Genomic DNA, 20659 nt, shown 5'->3' with positions numbered 1-20659 from the left:
GCCAGCAAGATCAGTACAAACCTCCTAATTTCAAAAGGTGTGGACATTTTGATTAAATACCAATAACAAAGAACTAGCTGGGGTCTGGAAAGAGCTGCAAATTGCTTTATACAAGTGTCACATTCCCGAGAAAGTGTGTGTCCAATTGAAGTTTTGGAAACTAGATCCAATTTAATTGCAATTTAAAGAAACATCTACTTGAAGAGCCCTTTTGGAGAGCCAGTGGTCATCATCAGTTTTCCTGGTGCTGTATGTTGCTTTCTGAGGTCAGGTTTATCTCTAAGCACTTCTAGGGTCTTGAATACTCATAGTGTCAGGACATTATGTACTTTAAAACAGAGTAAGTTATTTCAATGTAGCTATTTTTTTGAGAGAGAGAGATTTTTGCTATAGGGCATGTGCACTTGCTAGAGAGACAGAAAGTGAGAAATCACCCCCCAGGGGGGAAGGCCATTTCATAATCCCTTCTCCTCCATTCTCCTCTTGGGACTTTGGGTACATACATCTGGGTCCAGGACTTGAACCCCAGTTGGCCATGTGGGAGTCCAGCAATTTAACTACTATGCCATCTGTTGTTCTCTTGGTGCAGCATTTTTAAAGAGACACAGTCAACACTGCCCGAGAAGGACACTTACCACCGCGTCACTGTCATAGAGCTCCACCACCACTAAGGGTGGGGACTCCACCAGCTCCTTCTCATCCCCATGCAGTGCCAGTTCATTGAACAGCAGCATCTGGTTCCAGGTGGGGGAGAGAGTCTGAGAGATGATCTGGAAGGAAGGACAAAAGAATCATTCAACTGGGCTCTGGGGGGCTGTGAGGTTCATTCAGCAGACAGGGAGGCCGAGAGGACCTCTCACTGCCACATTGCTTATTCATTCAACATTCAGACGGTTCTGTAAGCCAAGCAGCTACCGTGTACAAAGCACTGGGGACTGCAGATTCCCTGCCCTGACGGAGCATAATGAGTTTCATGAGCCCCTACAACGTCCAACCCTATCTATACACGCCCTTTCAACTTACTTCATGATAGTGCCGCAATGATCGCTCTACCCTTTACTGAGCACTTCATGCGTGCTGGCTACTGCAGCCAGCGAACACACTCACTTTCTCATTCAAACCTCACAGTAATTCTGAGCAAGAAAATGAGGTTCACTTGTCCAGAGCCCATGTGCAGCAGAACTAGAATCATCTGGCACCACAGCCCAGGCTGCTAACTTCATCTACCTTCACCAAGCAGATGCTCATAGCAATTCCATGTTATGGATGGAAAAACAGAGGAAGGGAAAAATCTAGTGATTCTTCACTTATGCACAATGAAACTTTGTCTTGAAATACCTTCAAGTTGGGTCTAAAATCTGATGGTCCTCACTGGACTTCTACTGTTCTGTGGATATTTATTGACTGCTTTGAACAGGCTGGGGTCTTCAAAACAACCCTCACCATTTTGCATGACATCCTTTTTCCATGGGGTTTGTTGTAATGGCACATGGCTCTCAGCTCCTTGCCAGGCCATGGAAGTGGTGCTGGGAGAAAGGGGGGACTTTCTTAGACTTATTTCCCCTACTCTATTTGATTAGAAATTGGAAACATGCCATTTTCACAGGGCTAAAGGTTAGAGCTGTTTGAAACATGGGTGGACTCCACCTCCGGGCAGAAGCTGTCCTGCTGGCAAGTGAGGTCAGCCCTGGAAGGAGACCACAGTCACATCTCTCTCTCGTCCAGGCAAGGGTGTGAATTCACAGGTAAAGATAATGCAGCAGCCCCTGGGTCCTAGGGAAATTTCCTCAGCACCTCTGAACTGCGTTCTCCTTGTCACTGCTTACTCCAGCACCAGTGGGAGAGAGAGTTGGCCTGGATTAACTTCTGAGACTCCAAACCTCACATAAAACTGTCACCTCAGAGATAAACATCAGCTCATCTCTAGCCACGACATTAAGTAATTTGTACTGTGGTCAAGAGAGAATATTTTTATTGCTTTTCTTTATGTGAGTGATACAACTATCGTGCATTTCCACAATTTTCTTCCCCTCTTTTTCTTCTTTTTAAAAAATTTTTAGATTATTTTATGGCTCAGATATAACAGGTTTTAAACATAACATTTCAGGGACAATCTAACTTTCCTACAGGAAAAAAAAATGGCTCCAACCAATTAATACATAGGAATTATGGAGTTGCAGTACAAAGTTACCTAGTGTCAGGAACTGACATCACAAAGAACCATGTTTTTCTTTAAAAAAACGAAATTATTTATTTAATTTTATTTATTACTATTATTTTTTAATTTGACCAGAGAGAGACAGAGACAGGGAAAGTCAGAAAGCAACTTGTCCGTTCCAGGATTCAAACTGCGGTCGGCCATGTGTGAGTCTAGCTCCTTAACCACCACACCACCCGCTATTCCCAGAACCATATGTTTTTAAGTTGCTTTTGAAAACAGAAATGTAATCTCTTTTGCAGCATGCACTGACAGCATGATACCAAAGCAATGTATAATCATCACAGTATCTTTCCTGCAGAAATATTTTGATATCTTTCTTGGTTCTGGGCTATAAATGCCACTTAATAAGATTCCAGAAGCTAGCATTCATTCATTCATCGTATGTGGGGATTTAGACAAATTCATGGAAAATGGAGTTAATGTATGAGTTAATTTTGCCACAAAAATACTGAAATCCATGCATAGTTCTTTTGGTAATATGCATCTCCATGAGCTTTTTGGAAACCCCCTCATACTAATAGATTTGTTCAGGACTTACAGTGTGCCAGGCACAGTACTGGGTGCTAACACAGCAGCCCGTGCATGTAGGTGCTCCACATCTATTTGTGTGAATCAATAAGTGGATGTTAACCTGTCCTTAGAGTGACTCCCATGTATTAAAGGACCACATAGTAACCTTTAAAGATGCTGAGAAGGTTTTACCCAAACAAAATGTATTCTCCTACTTTTCTGCCAAGGTACTCATGGTTAGCTTCATTTCTTAACTGGATAAAATGGCATTATGTGGGAGGTATGGTAACATTTAACTAACACTTTGAAAAGGGACAGAGATAAGGTGAATAAAGTAGAACTTTAGAATTAGATAACCCTAGAAGCTCACAGGTGGCATAATGGGTAAGGCGCTGGACTCCCACATGGTTGACCACAGTTCAAGTCTCAGACTTGGCAGCTTGAAACTCACACCAGGCGCATGTGTGTGTGTGTGCCCAAAATCCTGAGAAGAGAATAGAGGAAAAGAGATTATGACATGGCCATATCCCTGGGAGTTGGTTTCTTGCTTTCTGTCTCTCTGGCAAATGCACACGCCCCATAGCAAAAATCGCTCTTAAAAAAAAAAAATAGATAACCCTGGAATGAAATTCTAGTTCATTACTTACACCATGTCCAGCTTCTGTATATGATTCAACCTCTTCAAACCTTAGTTTCTCTCACTTAATTAGGGTTGGCGCCAATTTAGTGAAATTGTTATAACTATTGTCTGAAAGTACAATATTAAGTTCTTAGCACACAGTAGGTGCTCAATAAGTGTTTCTTACTCACCTTACTCCCTCTCTGCGCACACTCATGTACAAATGAGGAAACGGTTACTAAACACTTGCCACGTGCCAGCCTTAGTGCACAGTGGTAATGGAGTCTAATCAAAGACCATCCATGCCCTTAGGACTAAGCATCCATCTGATCCTGTGTAAGCTCAGCTCCATGTGCCTGACCTTCTAGTACCTCCTCTCCTCTGATGCTCCCTCTTAGCCACTTGGTCTGTCACTTCTTCTATCCCCAAAGCCTTTCTCTGCATGAGCTTTCTCTCTTTTTCCACTTTTTAAAAATTGTCAAAGAGTACATGTACTTGCCAGAGAGAGAAAGACAAAGTGGGGGGATCACTCTCAGTAGGCCACAGTCATACTGCAATCCTTTCTCCTCCATTTCTCCATCCTGCTGGGATTTGGGCGTGCACACACACACATATACACACGTGCACGCGCGCACGCACACACACACACACACGTCAATTGTGTTTTTCAAACTGTTGGGGCTGGGACTTGAACGACAGTCAATCATGTGGGATCCAGCTCCTTTAACTACTAGATGCTAGGGACTGACCTTCTCACTTTTCCTTTATTATTCAGTCACAAGATTTCTAAGTCTCATGTCTTAGTGACAGAATAACTGGATTCCACACTGAAATATTTCATACCATTAGGTCACATTATAAAGCACTGGTTTGCAGCATTAGTCCTTTAGAGGACTGTTCTCCCTGAGTACCACGTGGTTGGTCAGTGCTACCAGGTGAGCAATGATACCCAGGTATTACTGCAGAGCCTCAGACTCAGCTCTCCCCATGAGGAGTGCAAAGGTGCAGCATGTCACCACGGAGCAGTCCCTCCAAGGCAGCAAACATTGAAACAGGAGAGGGAAATTAGAAATTTTTTTTTTTTTTTTTTTTTTCAAACATTTAAACAGGAGAGGAAAATAAATTATTTTTTTTTTTTTTTTTTTTTTTTTGCTATACGGCATGTGTGCTTGCCAGAGAAAGAGAGAGACAGAAAGCGAGATATCACTCCCCAGGAGGATGGTCACACTGCAGTCCCTTCTCTTCCATTCTCCTCTCAGGCTCTTGGGCACACACGCACGGCATCTGGCATGAGTTTTAAGCCGCTGGGTCTGAGACTTGAACTGTGGTCGACTATGTGAGAGTCCAGCGACGTAACCATTATGCCATCTGCTGGTTCCTAGAAATCTTTCTTAACATGGAAGTGGAATGGTAAGCAAAGTGACTTTGGCAATGGAACAACCTAGGTTTCCATCTTGGCTTCACTGTCCTTAGCTGTAAAGTCTCTGAGCCTTACCTTCCTCACCTGCAAATTGGGGATGCTGATAACATCCACCTTTAGACTGCAGTGAGAGATAGCAAACAAGGCCTAAAAAATGCTTAGCATAGTGTGTAGACATGGAGAGCTTTTAACAAATGACAGCTATTGTTATTAACAGAAGTTAGGTACTTCATTGTTTATGTTTTTGCAGGCAAGCTGCTTGAGTTCCCTGTAGGTTTTGGTTATCAATCCCTTATCTGAGGCGTAGTTTTCAAATATATTCTCCCATTCTGAGGGGTGTCTTTTCATCTTGTTTCTTTTGGATGCAAAGACCAAAGTACAATACAACCTACCTTCCTTTTCAAATGATTATTTGATAAACTAATGCTATCTGTTTCTTTCAGTTATGTATAAATCAAACGAACAGACTGAATGGAAACACAAAATGGAAGGATAATGACATAGCAGCCCAGGGAGCTCGCTCAAATGCCCTACTCCACTCAGGGCCTGGAATTCCATAGCTGTGGTAGGCAGAGAAGGGCTCCAGGGGTCCAACCATTGAGAATCCCCTTGCTTTTGGTGGGAAGCCTCAATGACAATAACAAGCTATCCTGACAATGGTCTGGTAAGGTACTGACATAGGTATTGGACCCTCTGGGTTTGTACAATGTTACCAGTCCTATTTCACAGATGAAGAAATTGAAGCACAAAGAGGGTTTTGTTAATGTCACAGAATTAATAAATGGAAAAGCCAGAATTTGGACCCACACAACGAGGCCCTGGGGTCTATATTCATAATCATAGCACTATGTACTACCTCTCAAAAGACAGGAAAGAGAAATTAGGCTGCCATCCTCTTTTCATATTCAGTCATTGAATGAGGATGGAGTCATCTCATTCCTTCTGCAATCTCTCCCAACTCCTCTCCCAGAATTAACCTCCTCCCACTTGACTCCTGTAGGAATTTGTGCAGCCCTGAACTATGGGCCCATCACAGCATAGCCTGACTCATTGGTCTGGAGGACTGGGTCTGCACCTGGGTTGCGTATTATGTTGGAACAGACTGCTACCCACATTCCCCAGAGCCCAGCTGACACAGAGCCAGCACTCTGACAGGCACTAGTTAAATGGATACAATGCTGGTTCACATCATGCTCTCCATCTCTGTGTGTCATAAATCAAAATGCAATCTAACTGATCATCTGGGCTTTGCCTTGGAGAAAAATGTTAGCCCTCTCTACATCAGCCAATACAATGGCCAACGTTTATCCATTATTTTATACATTTAACTTTTTTGCTTCTTCACAAAAGCCCTATTTTAAGATGACAAACCTAAAGTTTAGTGAGTTGTGCTATTTGTCAAAGACATGCAGCTCAAGAGTACATGAGCTGAAAGGTAGTCTCAGGGCTCTTTATGTCCTAACTCTTGAAATCTTAATTCCTGAGATGGACAATTCTTTACTGAGTCTCCTTTTCTCCAAACAACAAAAGAGAAGAAATCCTTAGAGAAAGTAATCTAATGAGAAACACATTCTATTGTTGATTAGGAATCCTTTCCACACTTCAGCACTGGGTGTATAAGAGAGGGAGCAAGCACAGGAAACAGCACAGACCCATCTTCCTTCTTTCTTTCTTTCTCTCTTTCTCTCTCTCTTTCTTCATTTCTTTTTCTTTGCTTCTTCCTTTCTTTTCTTTTTTCAAAGGTTTTTACTGTAGTGCCTATGCACTAACTGGAGAGAGACAGAAAGAGACAGTGAGAGGGAAAGTGAGAAATCAACCCTCAAGGGGGATGGCCACACTATGATCCCCTCTCCTTCACTCTCTTCCTGGGACTTTGAGCATGCATGCACACACACCTGGTATGATTTTTCAAGCCACCAGGTTCGGGGCTTGAACTGTAGTCAGCCATATGGGAGTCCAGCACCTCAACCACTACACCACCTGCTGGCCCCAGACTTATCTTTTTAATCTTTTTAAAAGAGATTTTTGCTATAGGGTCCATGTGCTTGCCAGAAAGACAGAGAGAGACTGAGAGACAGAAAGTGAAAAATCATCCCCCATGGGGGATGGCCATGCCGCAATCCCTTCTCCTCCATTCTCCTCTCAGGATATTGGGCATGCACATACACACCTAGAGTGAATTTAATCCACTGGGTCTGGGATTTGATCTGCAATCAACTACCTGGGAGACGTAACTATTGCACCATCTTCTGGTCCCAAGACTCACCTTTTTTAATGCTCAACACATTCATTACAAAGTGATAGTTTCCAGAAGAGGGAGATTTTGAAGCATACAGGTGTTAAAGCCCTCCAACTAGTAAATGCTAAGTCTAGAGCTTTCTGAACAGAAGACTAGAAAACTCTCTTCCCCACCAAGACCCCTCCATAATGATTAGATCTAAGCCTCATGCAGTTGTCTGTGCTGTTTCTTCATTTTCTGTCTCCTTCCCAATGCTCCTGGTGTCGTGCCTGGCACTTCAGCCGGATGTCGTGCCTGGCACGTCAGCAGGAGCTCTATGCATGCCAGATTCCACTTCTCATTCCTCATGACCTTCCCTGGGAACCTACTGCCTTTGCTGAGGACAACAGATCACAGTGGAACATCAGTCCTTCTCAGCACATGTTGAGTCTGAAGCACATGCACACCCAGAGATGCAGGTCTTTGCAAAATGACCCTGTTTTCTCTCCCCTGTGAGTTGACTGCAAGCTTCAGGAAGCAGGTAGGCTGGCATCCCATTACCTTTGTGGTCTGGCAGTGAGAAAGGAACGTGACTTTAGCAAAAGGGTCTGAAAGTCCATTGCTGTCAGCTGCGATGAGGCCCCTGGCTTGGTACATGTGTGCCCTCAGCTGGAAAATATGCCGGTCTGTAAATGAAAAGGGACAGGCATTAGTGGGCTTTTCAGGAACAGCGTGTGCAGATGTGTGTCTGATGTGCATCTGTGTATCCAGAGGCAGACAAAAGGCATGGTTGTAGTCTAGTTTGATTAGTGTTTAGGGTCCCAGACAGTTATGGTCATATTGCTGTGGGCCTAGGAGGCATGAATGAGTCATTGGCACCCACTTTAGCAGGCACTAGAGAGCTCTTGAAGGTCTGTGCCAGGAGTTGTGCTGGCAGAACAAAGTTCAGGAGGATAAAACTGTGAGTCAAGGTAGCAATGGACAGAAGAGATGTTGGGAAGGGGAAGGGGTGAATAAGGAGACAACTTTGCTCCTTTAGGTGGAAGGTTTAAAGGACCAGATTTCTTGCACTGGTGGAAGAGATGATAGCGAGAGTGGGGAGGGACATTGCAGCAGTGGTTGCTAGAAAACTTGACCTCTGACAGGCAAGGTGAGGAGAGGCAAGGAAGGCAGAGGGCGCCAAAGACAACTCCTTGCTTGCTTGCCATGAGTCTTGTACATGGTTCTGTCCCTCTATCTCATGCCCTATTGGGGACCACCATAGTGGCAAAAAATGGAGCAGCCATATCAGTCCCCACTCTGATCTTGTAAAGGATTGCAAATTTGAGCTCTGCACAGGCCCAAATTAAATCCAGGATCTTTCAAGGTTCTCCAAGATCTGATCAAGTCAGGGGATCCAAAGAATTGATTCATTTCAGCTCAATTCTAAGTTATCCCTCCCTCTACTCCCAGCTCCACATACAACACTAAGCCCTAAAGTAAACATGGTGGGCCCTGCTGAAAACCCCTTCAAATGACAACAGTGAATAATAGAATGTTCATCAGAGAGCACAGGCATTTCCTGCCAGGAGAATGTCTAGAGAGAGCCCACGTGTAGCATGCTGCATAGTTTGGCAAATTTCTCAGCTGGGACTATCTCATCCCTGAGAATGGCCACCAGCTGCCCATATAATGACTAATCCTGGAATTGTAGTACACCTCTGAATTGCAGCTACAGAAATAGTGCACTGCACAACTGCAGGGGGCACCATTTACTTTTCCTAGCTTTTTCTTTTTTTGGTAGAGAGATTTTTGCCATAGGATGCATGCACTCACCAAGGAGATAGACAGACAGAAGGTGAGAAATCACCACCTGGGGGGATGGCCATGCTGCAATCCCCTTTCCTCCACTCTCCTCTTGGGATTTTTCACACAAACACACATGTGCCCAGCATGAGTTTTAAGCCACTAGGTCCAGGACTCAAACCATGGTTGACTACATGGAAGTACAGTGACATGCCATCTGCTGGTCCTCTGAAACCTTGAGTCTTAGCAGCTCAGTTCCTGGGACTAATGTGGCCAGTCTCCTGACACTTTAGTGGCTCATCTCTTGTGCTATCAGTGACTTTCCACAGGGGTTATTAGAGACATGTCTAATTGCCTCACCTCTACACCCCCGCTAGTTTTTGTTTCATGGTTCCTTTCACATGTAGATGCAAACTATTTATTTGCTGAATGGATATTTTCTGCAGCATAAAATTCTCCAATAGGGATGGAAGGCAGCCAGAGCCATCAATGCCAGTGAACAGCACAGAAAGTTTATTAGGTCACTTCATAAAAAAAGAAAAAATTGCTGCAGAGGTTCAGACAGCTTTGAACAAAATCGCTCCTCTCCTCTGAATTGTTGATAACCAGGATAGCAGCCACATCGGGTTTCACGGGTCTCTAAAAGAGCGCCTACAGAAATAGGAAGGTAACTCAATGCAGATGATTTTCCCCCCAAGATGGAAACATTCTTAAGGTAGGATGGGAAACAGTGGAAAGAAAGCAGAGGTTGAAGATAGTTTGCTCCATCATTCGTTAGCTGTGTGATCTCAAGCAGTTTCTAAGCACCTCTGACATATACTTTTCTATCTATAAAATGAAGACGTCTCCTGGGATTGATAGGAAAATTGAATGAGATCTTGTATATAAAATCTAGGACACAATCCTTGGCACACAGTAGACATTATGCATTTTCCAAAAAGATGAACAGTCTTACACAGTGGCCCTGGGCACAGAAATGACGAGTTGTCACGTATCTCTAGAACCTCGTCTTCTCTGACTATTGAGCCACTAGAGTCCACTGGCAGCCAAAGTCAGCCATTATCAGGGGGACCGTCTATGAACCTGGAAACCTGGGCATGTAGATACTTCTCTGGAGTTTCTGACATGGCTCCCCTCAAAATTCAACTTCAGGGACCAGCGGTTAGCGTAATGGCTATGTCGCTGGACTCCCACGTAGTCAGCCGTGGTTCGAGTCCCAGACCCGGTGGCTTAAACTCACGCCGGGCGCGTGTGCGTGTGTGCCCAAGATCCTGAGAGGAGAATGGAGGAGAAGGGATTGCAGCGTGGCCATCCCCCCTGGGGGGTGATTTCCTGCTTTCTGTCTCTCTGTCTCTCTCTGTCTGTCTGGCGAGCGCACGCACCCTATAGCAAAAACCTCTCAAAAAAAAAAAAATTCAACTTCGGTAGAAGCTAAAGCCTGCAGCCTGTCTTGTCTGAATTCATTAGCAAGAAATGAAAATTGAAGTGATTTGGAAACATTAAAATGCAATTGTAAGACATTAATATTTATGATAAAATTCAAATTGTGTGAAAAATGTAAACATAATGACTCTCATGGAAAATAACAATATAGAAAGAAAAAAATTATACAAAAGATGCAACCTTCTAAAATCAGTTAAGCTGGTTCTCAGCAGCCCCATTCAGGCATTAGGACCACCAAAAGCTTTCTGCCCAGACTTCATCTTCCTGTCCCCCAGACCTAGCCAGGAGCCAGGACAAGCCAATCAGCAGCCATCTATCTGAGTTCTCAGCAGCCCCATTCAGGCATTAGGACCGCTGAAGACCTCCTGCCCACACTTCACCCTCCTGCCTCCCAGACCTAGCCAGGAGCCAGGTTAGCACACCCTACTTATTCTGTTTCTCTCCATCTCTCTCTATATATTTTTAATATTTTTAAAACTTTTTAACTCTCTGCCACTCTTCTGTCTTCCTAATTCTTACCTTTCGCCCTTCCCCCATAGGACAAGCCAATCTCCGGCCATCTATATTTGAGTTCTGAGCTGTCCCATTCCTGTATAGTTTCTATTTTTTGCTTAAAAAGTTTTTTTTATTGTTTTTGTCTTTTCTCTCTCTCTCTCTCTCTCTCTCTCTCTCTCTCCCCTCTTTTTTTTCCTTTTGTTTTTACCTTTCTCACTTTTCTGCTCAGCTTCACACACTGATTCTCTAGACAGGTTGAGATGCTCAGTAGCCAAATATCTGCATAGTTTTAGGGTCAAATTAATCCTCAATTTTCACTGAATCAGCTGCACAAAGGGAGAAAAACAGTACTGTTTAGAGATTGCAGGCCACCTCCTCCTGCATTCCTGAGTGCTCAAATTTAACTCCAAACACTAGGAAAGAAGGTACAATTCATCAGATGACCAGAATCCACCACAGAGGCACAAGAAATATGAGGAAACAAGAAAATATCTCTTCTATAAGAGAAAAGAATAACTCTTCTTCCTCCACAGACAATACAAGGGAACTCCTGGAAATGTCAGATAAAGAATTTAAAATATTCATAGTCAAAGCTAACAAAAATGCAAGAGAAACCAGACAACAAACTCCAGAAGATGCTGGAGAAAAGAAACAATGAGTTCCAAGAAGTAAGGAAGTTCTTGCATGATCTGAAAGAGATACCTATCATAAAAAAGAATCAAATGGAATTGTTAGAGATGAAGGTTGTGTAAGGGGCCAGAGATCGGTCTAACTGATGGAGACACAGGAAAGACAGCGACAATGCAACTGCAAAAGAGGCTTTTATTTAATTTTTTTCCAGCTAGCTGGGGTCCAAGTCTCAGCCCATCGCAGCAGGCCTTCACCAGGACCCCGAGCCTAAGATAAAGGGATCTTTTATAGTTCAGGATGTTCTCTAGACTGTAACACACAAAGGAAGGGGGAGGGTATGAGACGCGAGGGTCCAGCTCTCACCACCTGCTTAGGTCTAGATAAGGGCTCTCAGCTAAGGATTTGGATGACCTTGCCTCGGAGGTGCTGGGCCCTCCCGTTTTCCACTTATCTGAGAGTTCCCAGACTCCTGGTTCCCGTCCTTGAGGCCCTAACAAAGTGGGCTCCGTCCCTGAAGACTCAACAGGGTAGTGATTAAGCTAACTTCCCCAGCATTCCCTAACATGGCGGTGATTATGCTAACTCGGCCTAACATTCCCCCCTTGTGTTGTACATAATGAGGAATCATTCTCATTAACATTGCCAAGCGATTTACAGAAGCAGAGAAGCATCGGGTTAGAGTAACAAAACAGTATTTCTTGTTATTAAAGTTGGGCATAACTTTGCGTCAGAACCATAGCTTGCACAATGTTGAGACGGTTTCTTATAAATTGTACTAATCTGTTTATGATGCAGGGGCCTATGGTGAGTAAAAGAAGTATCTAAGAAGATCTTTCCCAAGGCACACCATAGCCAGATTGACCAAAACCACAGACAGAGACAAGATACTAAATTAGGCAGGAGAGAAAAATCAAATTACTATCAAAGGATATCCCATTAGGCTAACATTGGACCTCTTATCAGAAACAATGCAAGCAAGAAAAGAATGGGAAAATATATTCAAAGTGTTAAGTGAAAAACAATTTTAAGCAAGAATACTATACCCAGCAAGATTATTTTTCATATGAGAAAAAAGACAAAAACATTCTCAGATAAACAAAACTGAAAGAATTTACTAATACCAGACCAGTTCTCCAAGAAGTTCTCAAGGAGTTCTATACTAGGAAAACTAAAGTTGGACACACAAAAATAAGAGTACAAAAAAACAAGAGAATGGCCAGCCTAATGGGAGGGACAAGTCTAGGGCTGTCCCGAGCTTTCCATTTAAACTTCCAGAGTTTAAATGGAAAGATCAGCCCACAGTATCACTGCAAAATTAGTAGAAGAGAGAGTAATTAATTACATGAGACTGAACTAGTGGAATAGAATTTTTTGACTTTAGACTAAAACATTACTGATTTTCTTCGATGTCCATATTTAAGGATTTTTATCTTCTCTTGAACAGCTGATAGGTTCATCTACCTACTATTTAAACTGAATCCTAAGCTTTTTCCTGACTTAAAGTTTTATTTATTTATTTATTTATTTTTTTTTTGAGAGGTTTTTCGCTATAGGGCGCGTGCGCTCGCCAGCAGACAGAGACATAGAGACAGAAAGCGAGAAATCATCCCCCAGGTGGGATGGTCACGCCGCAATCCCTTCTCTTCCTTTCTCCTCTCGGGATCTTGGGCATGCACGCACACGCGCCTGGCGTGAGTTTTAAGCCACTGGGTCTGGGACACGAACCGCGGTTGACTACGTGGGAGTCTAGCGACATAGCCATTACGCTAACTGCTGGTTCCCGCCTGGCTTAAAGTTTTAAGCAAATTTCTCTTAACATTTTTTTATTTTGATCTATTCAAACTAAATCAGTTTTCCTTGAAATTAAAAACTGCATTAAAAATACCTATTAATACCTATTTAATGACTGCAGTAAGCTATATAGTTCCAGCAAGGTGCTACTTTATAATATGTTCACTTTATTCACTGAGGTTTATGCCTAAATCACATATGTGTTCATACACACACACACACACACACACACACACACACACACACGCTATCTCTGCTTGCTATTGAAAGATTTTAAATTAATTAAGATCTTTAGTGAATCAATTATAATGTAAAAAAAAAAAAAGGCAAGAAAAAAAAAAGAAAAAGAGTCATTGTATGTACCCACTCAATATATACTGAATGCCTGTACTATATGGAGAAACTAAAAGATTGGAAGGTAAAAAAGCATGAAGAACAACTGTGGATATTGGAGACAGTGTGGGAGAAAGGTAGGAAATGGGGAGGGTGGGAGAAAGGGAATCACGAGTGAAAAGAAAGAAGCAAAACATTTAAGAGACACAAAAATGGAAAATTATTTGTTGATAATAATGTGTATGGTAATATCTTTGACCAGACTAATATACAGTGTATTCATGATTAGAAAATTCATTTTGTATGTACTAATGCTATACAATGATTGAATGTAGTAATAGCAATAAAATATATCTTTTGAAAAGACAATAAATAAATATCATTTTTAAAAAAGCAGTTAAGCTAAGAACTAAGCTATAGAAACAGGAATAACTTCACCAGTTCCAGTCCCCCAGAGGTCACTACTGAGAAATATGAATGCCTGATGTTTGCATGTCAAAACTCTGAAGGCATGGAAGAGAAAATCTGCCTTCATTCCACAGGTCACTTTAGCACAAGAAATGACATTTCATTTTAAATAAATTTGTATTTACTTAAAATGCAAATGCAACCCACTTTGTCTGACTGCAAAGAAATTCAAATTGCTTTTCCTACATCAACAACAACAAAAAACCATAAACATTTATTCCCAATGTGTTTAATGACTTCACTTTATTCTTTCTAGATGGGACATTGCAAGGTAAAAAAGAATGTTTAGAAACTGTATTGAAAAAGGTAAATAAGTTGATCTAAAAATAAGATGCAAACAACTCATGCCTGCTACCCTCCTCACTGTTTTCCTAGAAGCCCACCAGAGACATCTAAGACCTCTCCTTGCTCAGTGGCATCATACCTTGGTAGAACAGATTGGCTGGGGGGTGATTAGTACCATCCACATTAGAGGAAATTTCTGCCTCATAGCCTGCTGGTAAATTGTCCAAAATGGCACTGGAGTGTCTGGTGGAGCCCAACCACAGGTACACGTCGACTTTTGCTTGCACTGACCAGCCAGCCTGCCGCTTTCCAGGAATCTGGGGAAAGGTTACAAGGAAGACCACCTCATTAGTAGGAGACAACTGTGGGCCTCACTTTTGCAGAAAAGAGGTACTTTATGGGGATGTGTCTTGGGGTGTGTTCAGAGAGCAGTTCTCAAGAGCTCCTCTTACATCAAAATGACAGCAATGGCCCCAGTTGCTACAATGCACAATGCCAGGGTCTAGGTGTAGAGGAGCCTCAGGCCTAAACATGCACTGCCACAAGCATTTCTGAGTCCTGTGTCCTTTAAACTAATAGGTATATCTATTGCCTCTGTTTAACAGATGAGGAAGCTCAGGGTCAGAGAGTTTAAGTAAGTTGCCAAAGTCACTCAGTTTTTAAGTGACAGAGTCAAGATTCAAGCCCAGAGGAGATAATTTCAAACTTAGACTCTGGACTCTGAATCCTATAACCTTGCCTCTTCTTCACACTGAGCAGAAATTTCCTTCCTGACACTTCTAACTTCCTGGCGTTCCAACATGGGTTTCTACCTCTTCCCTTCATTCAGAATGTTAGCGCTTCTACATGTCAGCTGTACTTGCTTAGAAAAATCTCCCTACTCTGGCGTGGCATTTCTTCCTGGCCAACCACTCCTTTATCCCTTCCTGATACAAAATGGTTTCAGATTCCCTTACTACCCTGCTTTCTCTTTGAATGTGCTCAGATTTATATATACATGTCCTCATCTTTGTTTGAATTTCTATACTTATGCCTATATTAGTGTATGGTGTGAGTACACAGGGGAGCGTGTACATATGCATATGTGTGTGTACATGTGTGTACGTAGGTACAGGTATTCTCAAGATCGAAAGGACACAACTGATAGCAGGTAGTGTCACCAGGACTAGGGGACTTCCTTCCGCCATCTAAGAGGCCCTGGGCCCTTGAAGTGGTTGTGTTCAGGATTGCTGGAAGGCCATTTTCTGAGAGTAGCTGACGGCACTTAAGACATTGCTGCCTCTCCAGATTTTGTTGACTCATCTAAGTGTCTCTTCTTAATGTTGCCTAGAATTTTCTACCATAATATCCCCTTTCTTTGTCACCACTTTCTTTCCACAGAGGATTATAAAATCCTATTAGGAGGGGCCAGAATTTGCTCTGACAAATCCCAAGACTCCTGTGGAGAGTCTTTGAATACAAAATTGAACATGGCTGTTTGTTTTTCTAATTTGCTCTGTGGGTTCCAAAAATGGCGTTTGAGCAGAAGCTCAATTTAGCAAACACTGCCAAGTGCTGCTAGGCCCTTGCTAAGAGTGGGAAGCCATCACATGACTCAGGAACAGCCTGACCTCCCTGCAGCGGTCATATCTAGAAGAGGAGGCTAACTTGAATTCAGTTACTCAAGTATAAAGTCAAGTGTAAACAAGAAAATGCTAAAGGGATCAGAGAAGTAGAAGATGGTATTTCCATCTTCCTACAAGATTCAAATACATAGCTGGACTTTATCAGTACTTCGGAGTTGAACCAGTAGAGGACATTGAAGAAAGAAGAAAGTACATGGACAAAGATTCAGGAGCTGATAGTTAGTGAGTGCTTATTCTGTATCAGAAATGGTGCTGAGAACTGTCAGAAAAAAAGGGATCACAACCAGTTATCATGAGAGCTGATCAGAGAGTGACAAACACGAAGCTGAAGAATTCTGCTGAGTACATGGAGGAGTTGAGGGTTTATTCCTTTTTTTTTTTTTTGAGAGATTTTCACTGTAGGGCGCGTGCGCTCGCCAGACAGACAGAGAGAGACATAGAGACAGAAAGCGAGAAATCATCCCCCAGGGGGGATGGTCACGCCGCAATCCGTTCTCCTCCATTCTCCTCTCGGGATCTTGGGCACGCACGCACATGCGCCCGGCGTGAGTTTTAAGCCACCAGGTCCGGGACACGAACCACGGTCGACTACGTGGGAGTCCAGCGACATAGCCATTACGCTAACTGCTGGTTCCCGAGGGTTTATTCTTTAGAGATTGGAATGTCATTATTTGTTGAGCTAAAAAATGTAAATAAGGTTATTTTGTTGGTGGCAAATGCAACCATTCTACAAGCTATAATTTTTTAATGCTTATTTATTTCTCCCATGAGAGAAAACGAAATAGAGAGAGTGCTCCCCGCAGGAGCCTCATGCCATAATCCATCCCCAGCTTCAGCCAGTCAGAGTCATGGTCACGTGCATGCAAGCCTGGCACCTGAAAGAAGACCTCAGGATCTGAACTCCAGACTCTCCCACATTTCTTCAGAATTGCAGTTATGTTACTGCTGCCTCACTGCAGCTGCCCTATAAGTTGTGATTTTAAAAATTATAGGAAGACAAATAATCCTCGATTCATCACTTCCCTAATAATAGCTGAAATACATTGAACATTTGTTCAATAAAACAAATAGTTTCTGAGTACCTAAGGTTATTTCGTTGTAAAAAAAAAAAAAAAAAAAACAAACAAAACAATTCCTCTGCCCTTTATAGACATCACTAAGACATCAAGTCATAAAGGCAAGAATTTTTGTTTGTTGCTCAGAGTGATGCCCTTCATGCCCGGAAGAGTACTTGGCGCCCACTCAACACTGTAAATACTGTCGAGTGAATAATCTATTGCATACTTTTCGATAACTCTATAGTGAGTACTTCTTTTATATACATTTTAAAGATGAAGAAAAAGAAGTTCGGGGAGGTTAAAGCAACTGTTCAAAGTCACAGGCTGAGGCAGAGTTAGACAAAACTCAAACTGACCTCTCCCTGGTTCCAGAGCCCAGACCCTTAGCCAATGCTCCTCACTCACTTCTGTGTGTACCAGTGTGTATGAATTGCCAGGGTGTCTGGCCTGGGGTATGGTTTCAGATTCTACATATCTTCCTATTGCGGCTGCTCCTGTTGATATACAGACCTCAGTTTAAAGTAGTTGAGCAGCAAGGCTCTTTATGTACCATGCTACCTTGTCCCAAGTAATGCTATTTTTTGTTTCTAAAGCAAGAACAAAACAACAACAAATCATTTTTCCTGCTACTAATAAGCATATGTGTGTGCACGCGTGTGTGTGTGTGTGTGTGTGTGCTTGTGTGTATAAATACATGGTTAAAGTTAAAAAATTCAGCTAACATTTCATAGAAGTGTCCACAAGAACCACTGCTGCACTTCTATAGTGTGCAGCTTGTTTATTTTAAAGAATAAATAAATAAATAAACAAATAAATAAATAAATAAATACATGAATTGAAATTTGCTGGCAAGGCAATGCAGAGAATCTCATGTAAGCATTCCAGTTGGAGTCACCCAATGGTTTTGAGCACCTCCCTAGGTGTTTTCAGAAACAGCATCCCGTTTTTAATTTCACATGCACCTCCAACCCGGTGTGTGCCTGTTCCTGCCTTCCTTTCTCTTTCTCACTCTCCTTCCTCTCTCATGTGCCCTCGAAGCCTGATCAACCGCAGCAAGGTCTTGCCTTTTGGGAATGGCATGGTAAGATGGGGTTGGTGGGGGAAGGCATTGTTACACCAGAGAAAAGTAAAGACTGCAAAGGGCATCCAAAAACTCCAATCACCAATATATACATGTTAGCTGAGACACGATGCTAAAGTCTAGCCTCTCTTGTGCCTCATTCACTTACTTTATTTATATAGTTTTTATTTCTTTCTTTTTATTTGTTATTATCATAATCTTGTTTATATTACATTGAATCACATATAACTTTACAGTGTATTACATTTCTTTTTCCAGAAGGAACACCATGCATATTAGTCAATACAGACACATTAAAAATCCCCATTTCATCATCCAATAGCTTTCCATTATTTATCCCAATCATCATTATCATTATTATTATTTCAATTATTTTTTAAACTGTCAATCACTATTTCTCATTTTGCTTGTAAAAAGACTTTACCCAACATGAAATACTTCTCAGACCAATCCAGTTGAGAATACTATACATGCTGTCATCAATAGGTAATAAACCATATCTGTGTCCTACTAATGTCATGCCGGTCTATTTAATCTTTTGCTATCTATCTCTATAGTCTTCTATTCTCCTGCCTCATTCACTTTCCACCAGGGTCCTGGCGTACACTTAGAAAGAAGGCCTTGATAAATCATAGAAAAGAGAGAGAGATGATAATTCACACAAACTGTGTTGGACTGGTCAATCAGCATCAGTAAGAACAACTTGTGTTTGTCTTGTTGCAAAACTGGAGGGCTGGGGAAAAAAAGATGGCCTCCACTCAATGCATGCAACGGAAGACAGGACAGGGACAAAGCCCAGAGTGAGAATGGGCAGACTCAACAGAGAGGTGACTCAAGGAAAAAAGAAAAGGAAGATTGAGTGCCACCTTCTGGAATCTGAGAGCATCTAGTTCCTTTTATAGGAAGGGTTCCTTTGGTTAATGAATTCCTTTTCCACATTTCTGGCCATTCAGGATCACTGTGAGGATGAAACTGAAAGGGGAGAACTCAGATTTTTTAGATGGTGGGTTGGGCTAAGTTCCGCAAATTCTGTTCCATCATTTTTAGTAGCATCTTGAATATATTTGAATTAGAGAAAGAGCAAGATCATGGAACCAGGAGCCTTGAAACCCTGTTGCAGATACACATCAACTATTGATTTAGCCTGGTGACTACCAAGGAGGTAGCATGTTTCCTCTAGATCAATACTTCCTGTCATGGGCCCCTTGGAACAGAAGTTTCCTAAAACTTGTCAATAGCTGTTCTGGATGAATAGGCTTGGCAAAGGAGGGTACTAAAAAGTCAAAGATGTTTCCTGGCTACAGGACTTTTTGGAACCTTCTACCGTTGACGAGCACTGTGAAACTCCAAGAATTTCTAAGGTTAGGACTGCAATCTCCAAAAGGTATCAGAACATGGGATACTTCTAGAGCTGCTCAAAGGACAGTTTCTCCACTGAATCAACTTTGAGGAAATTCTAGCCTAGAGATTTTAGAGAGTTACATTCTATGATTTTTCTCCCCCCTACTTCTTAATTCCCAGCTAAGAACACTCTCTGGTAAAACCGTTGCTTTTTTCATATTTACCAATTCAGTGAGGAGAAAGGGATATAATGGAGGGAGAGTGGGAAAGTTTTTTAGGGTGAAAATCAAAACGGGAATGAAAATAGTTTTGCTGAATCATCTTATCAAGGTGTCTTATCATGTTGGTATAATTGAATTCAACAAGATTTAGAAAGCTATTGCCCAAAGCAATCTCAATGGCAAAAGGAAAATGCAGATAAAGAAGCCAAAGCTTCCACACGTATTGATAAATATAATACACAGTTGATAAATGCCGATATAATACACAGTTGATAAATGCCACAGGGTAAGAGTCTGTCTTCTCAGTTATGCCTATCCTCGGGCTTTATTTGACAGCAGCTCTTTGTTCTAATTTTAAATAGTGCCAGAATACATCAAAATATTTAGAAGCAAGAAACTTTATACCATTTTCTAGTATTTTTTAGCACAGGGCCTTTTGAAATGATTTGCTATTTTTTACAAAAAGTTTCTTGCCTTCCTAGCATTCCTTGAATGAAAAATGCTAAAGAAAATCCCTGATATTTATGCTGAATGATTCCAGTGAAAATTTCCTTTTTCTATTTACAGTTTAACAGGAGTGCATTTAAAAATTGTTTTATGTACATGGCAGAAAATAACATGCAAAGTCATAAGCAGTCACTGGTTATGAAGGGGACACACGGTTACAGCAATGTCCTCTGGGAAGTAGAGCATCCAGTTGTTTAAATGCTAGGATTTATTGTACGATTGTTCTGGGTGAGGCCCAACTATGTGTTCTTTACTTGCATTTATTCACCTAACCCTCACCATCATCTCCACTTAACAGATGGAAAATGGGGTAGACGTTCTTCATCCCTTTGAAGGATAAAGAATGTTGAGTAACTTGTTCAGGTTCATACCACTAGTAACAGTTGGCCCTGGAATTCTGCTATGGGTTGAATTGTGTTTCCCCTCAAAAGTCATATGTTGAAGTCCTAATCCCTAGGACCCAGAATGTGACCTTTTTTGGAAATAGGGTCATTATAAATCTAATTAGTTAAAACTAAATTGTACTGGAGTAGGGTAGAACCTCAATTCAATACCATTGGTATGTTTAGTTAAAAAATGCCACAGACACACACACAGAAAATAATGTC

General features: G+C 41.9%; 1 protein-coding gene across 1 annotated transcript in view; it reads right to left on the bottom strand.

Moving 5' to 3' along the window:
- The window catches only part of FER1L6 (fer-1 like family member 6), a 149070-nt gene that overhangs the window by 69251 nt on the left and 59160 nt on the right, over positions 1 to 20659 (bottom strand). Inside the window, exons 18-20 of the mRNA XM_006157540.1 lie at positions 14358 to 14535; positions 7550 to 7674; positions 636 to 770 (exon numbers count right to left, since the gene is read on the bottom strand). Of these exons, the coding sequence (XP_006157602.1) occupies positions 636 to 770; positions 7550 to 7674; positions 14358 to 14535 (438 nt within the window). The remainder of the gene's footprint in view (positions 1 to 635; positions 771 to 7549; positions 7675 to 14357; positions 14536 to 20659) is intronic.

The sequence above is a fragment of the Tupaia chinensis genome, unplaced genomic scaffold (assembly GCF_000334495.1).
Source record: "Tupaia chinensis unplaced genomic scaffold, TupChi_1.0 Scaffold000545_1, whole genome shotgun sequence".
Taxonomy (NCBI): domain Eukaryota; kingdom Metazoa; phylum Chordata; class Mammalia; order Scandentia; family Tupaiidae; genus Tupaia; species Tupaia belangeri.
This window is presented reverse-complemented; position numbering and strand designations above follow the sequence as displayed.